This window comes from Sinocyclocheilus anshuiensis, unplaced genomic scaffold (assembly GCF_001515605.1).
Source record: "Sinocyclocheilus anshuiensis isolate Anshui unplaced genomic scaffold, SAMN03320099.WGS_v1.1 scaffold110, whole genome shotgun sequence".
Classification (NCBI taxonomy): domain Eukaryota; kingdom Metazoa; phylum Chordata; class Actinopteri; order Cypriniformes; family Cyprinidae; genus Sinocyclocheilus; species Sinocyclocheilus anshuiensis.
Genome location: NW_015544155.1, coordinates 965,777 through 973,722, shown reverse-complemented (window position 1 = coordinate 973,722; position 7,946 = coordinate 965,777). Strand labels below are relative to the sequence as shown.

The following is a 7,946-nucleotide window of genomic DNA, read 5'->3' as shown; positions in this document are numbered from 1 at the left end:
TTGGTGTAAGAACTTTTAGATTAAAATAATTTCTTAGAGAGAGCACATAGACTTTTCAGTGCTTCAGATCTTAACAGTGAGGGAAAGTGACATAATTTCCTGTATCTTACATAGTTGTGGGAGATAATTCCACTAATTTAAAGGCAAAGTATGGTACGGTAACAGAGTTGACGCAAGATTTACAGACACACATTTTTATAAGAAAAAAGTTATAAAAAAAAAAGAATAATGTTGTAGAATTAGGTAAATTACTCTTTAGGGCTTTTATAAATAAAATGAATGAAACATTACAAAAAGAAAAGTACTATAAAATATTTTGATTACACAATGATACATGATGGAAAAAATGCACTGAATAATTCGGACAACAAGAAATCATGATTTTCAGCTATTTAAGACACTTTTTGCAAAAAATATTATATTGTTATGGACTGCAACATCTTGTAATTCATAACAATGAGTAACACAGTATTAAAATAATAACCATTTGAAAAAAGCAGAAAAAAATAATCTTCGGACACCAAATGTACCTACAATTATAGAATCACTCATTACTAATGGGACTTCATTGTAAAGTCAATATAATCCGTATCTCAAGGTAATGTTTTAAATTTGACAGCCCTAAAAACATTGTCTTTTTCTTTCTCTTTGCCGATTTTCCACAGACCCTTCTAGCGGACCCGTTTGTACAATAAGTATATATTTCTGTGCATATTTCTGCAGTAATAATTCTTTATAGTTACTTAAACATCTCGTACGACCACCCTTGTAATTTGAGTGAACTCCACGGCCAAAATCTTGCCCATTATCATCAGTCCTCCAGAAACAGCTTTAGTTACAAACATAAAAGCGACTCTCATTCAAATGTTATCTATTCTTTGCTGCCCATGAGAAGGCGCTCAAAGCAATGGCCCCTGTCACGCGAGGGCTGCTCCACTGTTTCGTGGAACGTACCAACTCGGAGGAGAGATGGGTTCTGTATTTATATGAACGAGAGCGCGCTGCGTGTAGTAACTTCAGCACCTGGACAGCGACTTCCGCGAGTCAGGCGTCATATACTGAAGCGCTCGGCGCCACGCGCTTCGACATGGCTAGAAATACCGCATTAAAGTGCTCCACTGTAGTCTTTTGCTGCTGAAAAGCCGGACTGTTGCGCTAAATTTTGTCGACACTGAGTACCAGAGCCGAGAAGCGTCGGTTAGTGCGGGTCTCTCTCATCTAGAGGCTTATTCGCTCTGTGAAGAAAAGTAACTGCGTCTCCGCTCATCTCATTGTAGTCGAAGATGGAGCCACCCGCCGGGACCGGTCTGAAGCTCTTGCTGTGGATTTTAAGCCACATCAGCATCTCTCAGGCAGCTTCTCCATCATCCCGTAAGTTGCAGTTGATTCCGTGTCTCTTTTGCAGTGTTGGGCACCGGGAGGCATCTGGCACGCTGGAGTGCTATAGTCAATAAGTCCGGTGTTATTTACTCTACAGATGTAACCGGTGTAGTTATGGATTCGTCTGAAGAAACTTGCATTATTTGCAGTTGCATATTGGTCTTGTGGTCATTGAATTACATTGCATTTTATCACGGTCGGCAAGGAACAACAATCATTCGAGTCTTGATAGAAAGGTGGCACATATAATTAGCCTAGGTGGTGCAGATGATATTCATCCTATAAAAAATTAACCTAAAGCATGTCGGTAGCACTGTATGCAGCGTTTCAGTGTTGCAACACATTTTGTTTAAACGTCTGTAACTAATATAGTATTCTCATATTCAAATATTTATAAATATACTGCTAAATTATGTAACCTACCCCACTACCACTACTGTAACACTAATAGAAAACATGAAGTTTTTTATGAATAGATTTATTGTGGTCAAACTTACGTCACTTTTTTTTAAATATTAAAAAATATATTTATTAAAATTAATAAAAACTATTTTTATTGCCATCCCCTATTACTTAATTTTACTTTAAATTAATTAGTATTTATTTATTTATTTTTTACTTCAAAACGGTACACATATTGGAATCATTTAAATTAAATAAAAATGAATAAATCCATTTAAAAAATAGATACATAATAGGCGAACAACTTTAAAAACAGAAAAGATAGTGTTATTCACAATTATTTTTGTGTTAAGCAAATTAGTGTCAAATGTACCATTCTGTGCATCTTTAGCCAATACATTGGAAAGTGTTTCAACCTTGCCTGTCTGGTCAGTCATAATATTGCTAGAGATGTAGATGAAAAGCTCGTGGATGTTATATATCAAATCAAACATGACAACCTGCTGATTCAGATGATATCAGTTCTGCTATATACTGTCCATTAGCATGATCACAAATCATAAACCAGATGTGTAATTTTTACTGTCTTAACTCAGTGTTTCTCCTGGTGGTGCTCATTAAAACTGACGGTGTTTATAACTCACTCAGTGTTACAACATGTCCTGCTCTCCCCCATACAAATAAATGAAGGAACTCTGATGTTCAAATGCTTCACATGCCACATTTGAACACGTAGGCAGCCTATTAATGTAGTTCTATGAATCATGGGTCAAGAGCTGAAAATGAGCTGCTGGGTTCCCTCCTGATCTGTTCTGAACAATGGCGCTTTACCTTGACTGTCAACCCAGCATCTGTTCAACTCTTAAACAGTTGGCTACTGGAGGAACAAAAGTAGCATGCTATTTCCACAGTGTTCTGTTAGCTGCAGTAAAGTTGTTTTTGTAGCAGTGAAAGTGTAACCTTTTCTACTTTATTATTATGCTTGGTGAAGAAGTATATTTTACTTTTTTTTGGCCAAATTATGACAATGAGGCTGTTAATGATATATTAGGAACACACTTTTCTAAAAGAAAGAAAAAATAGTTTTTGCAAAAACACAATGTTGTGGAATCAGGCAATGGTTTTAATATAGCCTGAAGCACCCACCACTTTAATATTACTACATAATTGAATTACTTGGCTAATTGCCTTGCAGAGAGTTAGCACTGCCGAATCAATACAGTCAAGGAGAAATTGGTTCTTAGAAATAATTGGATGGTAGGTCTTATAATATAAAATCCATGTTTGTTCTACAGTATCAACACCTAAAGCAGCTCATAGTCAACCATTTTTCGACTGTGAGAATTATGAATGACTGATTTCACCAATATTGATTTATTGCACATACTTGCTGCAAACATGCAAGTAAGCGAAATGTTTATCGCTGGACAGACTACAGGTAGCCAGGAATAATAAGATTAACAGCCTGGAATAGTCAAGTCACTTAATGGCCCAAATTTAGAAGCAGCCAAGACTCACTTGAAAAAAGCTTGCCAAAACAATTATTAATCAACAAGATCGTTCACCTACTGACATTTTTAATTAATCTTTCCAGCTCTGTGGCTACATGTGGGAGAGAAACTGAGTTGCTGAGATAGTTGATTCTTCCTTTGACAGATGGATGGAGGTTTGAGATAAAGCTTGCAAATGTTAATTGAGCTGCAAAGGTTTTGAAATCTCTTTCTCTCTTTGTTAGCCAAGGCTACCGGAGCATTTGATATAAACATCCATCTCCCTACGAGCTCTCGTGGGTCTGATTAAGAAGAAAAGGTAACTGGATTGATTTGGCTTATATGGGGGCTGCTGCTGAGAATGAAATTTGGATGGAGCTTTTTCTTGTTACACTTTAGTTTCACCACAGCACAAATGCAGAATCATTTGTAATTACTCTGGACAACGGACAGAATTAGTGTAATTTCCTTAATCACGTCATGTATGCAATCAGCACGGCTTGCTGACAGGTTTTGTGCTCTCTGTAGCAGCCAAAGATAATCAAAGTGGCAGCTCAATGACCTGATCAGAAGCAAAGTTATTTTAGTGGAATGTGAACATGTCACTGTGGATGTTGCTCAATGGAAACTCCTCTTAAAGACGAAGATTTCATAAGAAATTCTTCTCAACATGGCAATTAAAATTGTGTTAGTATGCCTATTTCAGAAGAGTCATTCAATTATAAGAAAAATAGTCACAATTCTGAGGACAAAGTTGCAATTGTGAGAAATACTGTAAACATGCAGTTATGAAAAATAAAGTTGTGAGCGATTGTGAGATTTAAAGTTGTGAACAACGAGAAATAAGTTGCAGTTTTGAGAAATAAAGTTGCAATCGCAATTTAAAAAAATAGTTGCAGTTGTGAAATTCACAATTGTGAGAAATAAAGTTGCAATTCTGAGCTACAAAACCACAATTGTGAGAAATAGTTGCAATCAATATCGCGATTATAAGAATAGTCGCCATTGTTAGTTCTAAAGTTGCAATTGTGAGAAATAAAGCTGTAAATATGAGAAATAAAGTCGCAATTATGAGAAATAATGTTCTAAATATGAGAAATGAAGTCACAATTGTGAGAAATAAAGTTGCAAATGTGATAGAGTTAAAATTTTGACAAATAAAAATTACTTTATAAGAAATAAAGTCACAAATGTGAGACATAAAGTCACAGTTACGAGCAATGGTCACAATTATGAGAAAAATTGTCACAATTCTGAAACAAAGTTACAATTGTGTGAGAAATTCGCAATGATTTAAAGCTGCAATCCCAATATATAACATCAGAGCTATGAGAAATAAAGTCAGAAGTATGAGCTATGAAGTTGAAATTGTAAGAAAAGGTGTTGCAATTTTGAGGTATAGCTAAATTGCAAATTTGTAAGATATAGAGTCACAGTTTCAGTGCAATGTGAACATGTCACTGTGGATGTTGCACAGCGGAGACTCCTCTTAGAAATTGAGATTTCATTAGAAGTTAATCTCGAGGTGGCAATGTTATTATATAGATCTAAATATATATCTTCTTTGTATATTCGATGTCATCCCAATGTTTTTTAATGCAGCACTTATGTCTGTTCTAGAAGCAGCAATTGCGTAGAACAAAAGTTGTTACCCATAATCAACAAAATGGCTTTTTTATTTGACAGATAGAAACAAAGGACTTGCAAAAAGCATAGCAATTAAGAATTAGACCATTACTGTGCAATACAATGCTAGGAAAACACTGAAATTAAACCCACTCGTCTGGTTCAGTTCTTAAGTTGCACACCCTATGGGAAAACAAGACTGCTGCCTCAGAATGTAATGCTTGGTCACCTGAGTTCAAGCCAATTTGCTTGTCCTTACAAAAGACATAGATGCAGCGAATCTGTTTCAGGCTACTCGGTAAGGTAAATTGAATGCATAATCTGCTTTATTCATTTATTTCTTTGTTTGTTTCTATGGTCTGTCATTTCTATACCAACACTTTTCCCACTTAAAAGCAAATGGCAGGCATCTGTGCAGGCAGTCCCTGAAAGATTAATTCACTTAATTGCTGTAAGTAAATTGGGTATTAAGGGACTCTAAACAACAACTTGAATCCAGTGAGAAGCTGAAATAACAACATTTGTCTTTGATGGAGGTGTGCAGATTCTACAATCTTCCTAATGAGCTGTTTTTTTTTAGTTTTGTATGACTGATTTGAAATTGATTTGAAGGGAAATGCTTTCTAACAAAGCGGTTTGTCTTGTATTAATCAAGATAAGTTTGTAGACAAGGCCAGAAAGTCAAACTGACCTTTTAAAATTCTCTGTAAGAAAGTGTTTGTTTCCTTTTGACATTAAGCAAATGCTGTTTGCTGATCAAGAAATGCTGATCAAGACCTTTGGATATGGGTCAGCACAGCAATCATGTTACAAGAGAATGATCAGAGAAGTTATGAGGATGTAGGTTAAGACAGTTTGCTGAAGGGTCAGAGCAAGGCTTGAACTACTCTGAATGATTTTAGTAAATCTTAGGGTCCAACAACTGATAAATGGCCTTGTTTATAGGGACCATTCACAACATGCAGCTAACATACAGCTTTTCTTTGGTGATGGATGAAATTATGACATCATCATTTGACAGATGAAAACTCTTTCCTTTTCCAGACCTGAGCTGTGTCTGAAGGGACTTCTCCCCAGCCTATGTTACCTCGAATGACACAGACAAACACAGACCCAAATCTTGTTATTCTCTCTTTCCTATACTATTTTCCTCTCTATCTCTCCCACACACTTCTATAATGCAGTGCACATATATACAAGTATTCAATCGCACATGCACAATTTCTCTCCCTTTTCTCCAGGCAGTGGAGATTCTGTTATGACTATAGGCTCTAGACACAGGAGTGAGCTTTTCATCTAATAGCACAGTGGTTGCTGTACTCTGTGTGCACTTGCTCTTGTCTCTTAAAGCAGACTAGTAATAAAGTGTAAGCACTCTCAACTCATGGGCATACCGCTGTGAATAACAGTGTATATTCAGTAGGGAAATTAAAAACAAACCAATGTAGTCTATTTGACGCAAATAAATTAATACTGCACCAATGTTTGTGTTAGATAATGCAGCTTATTATGTGCTGTTATTTTAAGTGCAACAACTTATCCTACACTAATTTCCCATGAACTTGTTTTAAATGCACCCAGCAGTATTGATTGGATTAATTTTACATGATTAATAAAACTTTAATGAAGTCTCACCTCAGGGGTCAAGGTTTAGGTAGTTAGTGTAGTCAGTTGTCTTCTGCTGGTAAAATGTAACAGCATGATTCTGGGAGGCAAAAAAGCAATTTTCTCCATTGACAACCATTTATATCATGTATTCTGACTAAACACATTTTTAGGTGGCCTCACCCATCAATATTTAGAAGCTGAGCACCAGATGTTTAAAAAGATGCTTTTGGATGATTTATTAATAATCTGATGTTACCTTCTTCCAGTGACTTGCAAAAACATTCAGACTCTGAAATGTGTCCTGCTTTATATATTAAAATACTCTCTTCTATCTCAACACACACACATTGGTCAGACCAGCCTATATATGGGTCAAAGACGTTAAGATGTCCTCATCAAAAGAAATTTACAAAAGTGATTATGTCCATAGAAAGCACATTAAATGTAAGTAAAGTGTCTATTTTTAAGGTTTCAAATAAGTTTTTGGAGAATAAAATGTTAAAATTTGGTTGAAATAATGTTACATTGTCATTCAGTGTAACACAACATTTATGTAAAAATTCAAACAACATGCTTATTGGGACTTGTACATATTAAAATATATAAAAGAATAAGGGAGTATATTGAATTTTATTGTGTTTTAAATGAGTAAAAATTCTTATTGACAAATGGGCAAAACCTAGGATAGTGGCAAATTTTAAAAATGTAAAATTATAACTAATTAGTATTTGGGGTGAAAGTAATTAGTCTTTTAATATGTCATAAATTGATTTTTGTTGTAAATATGCCTGACAAGATTGTTGACAATGACATTTTAGTGGGTGTCTTCTGTAAATCAGGGAAAAATGTATGATATATATTTTTTGCTCAGAAAAACAAAAACAAAATTGCAATTAAATTAAACAGAAAAGTTTTTATTTTTTGGGGGGAAAAACAACAACAATTTAAAGCAGTATTACACTTATTGTTTTTATGCGTAAACCCTTTTTTGTCCTTGACCCATATATATAGGTCAGTAAAGGAGGCATTGTCTCTTCAAAATACTGGATGAGAAAATAATTCACAGTATAAAAAACAATGCAAATATTACAAAATATGACATTACAGCGACAGCGTCTCTTATGTATCCCCTGAGCCCACTGAGTTTTAACAGACACCCAAAGTGTGCTTCTCTGGGGGAAAAAAGCCTATTAGACTGTTCACATGACAGATCTCGCGTTTTGTTGTTGCGCATGTTCTGCATACCCCAATCGGTCTGAATAAATGAATAATGGTGTTAATGGGAAGACTATTTAACTCTTTCCTCGCCAGCATTTTTGAAAAAAGTTGCCAGCCACCGCCAGCGATTTTGATGATTTGCACTAAAATTTGATGGCCTCCAGTATATTTTGCTGTATGAATATTTGAATATGCAATACACCAAAATAAAGATCAGAGTCT

General features: G+C 35.3%; 1 protein-coding gene across 1 annotated transcript in view; it reads left to right on the top strand.

Moving 5' to 3' along the window:
• The first annotated feature begins 1,042 nt into the window (after positions 1–1,042).
• Positions 1,043–7,946, top strand: part of LOC107695381 (contactin-associated protein-like 2) — a 409,258-nt gene continuing 402,354 nt past the window's right edge. Inside the window, exon 1 of the mRNA XM_016495265.1 lies at positions 1,043–1,371. Coding sequence (XP_016350751.1) covers positions 1,284–1,371 — 88 coding nt within the window. The 5' untranslated portion in view covers positions 1,043–1,283. The remainder of the gene's footprint in view (positions 1,372–7,946) is intronic.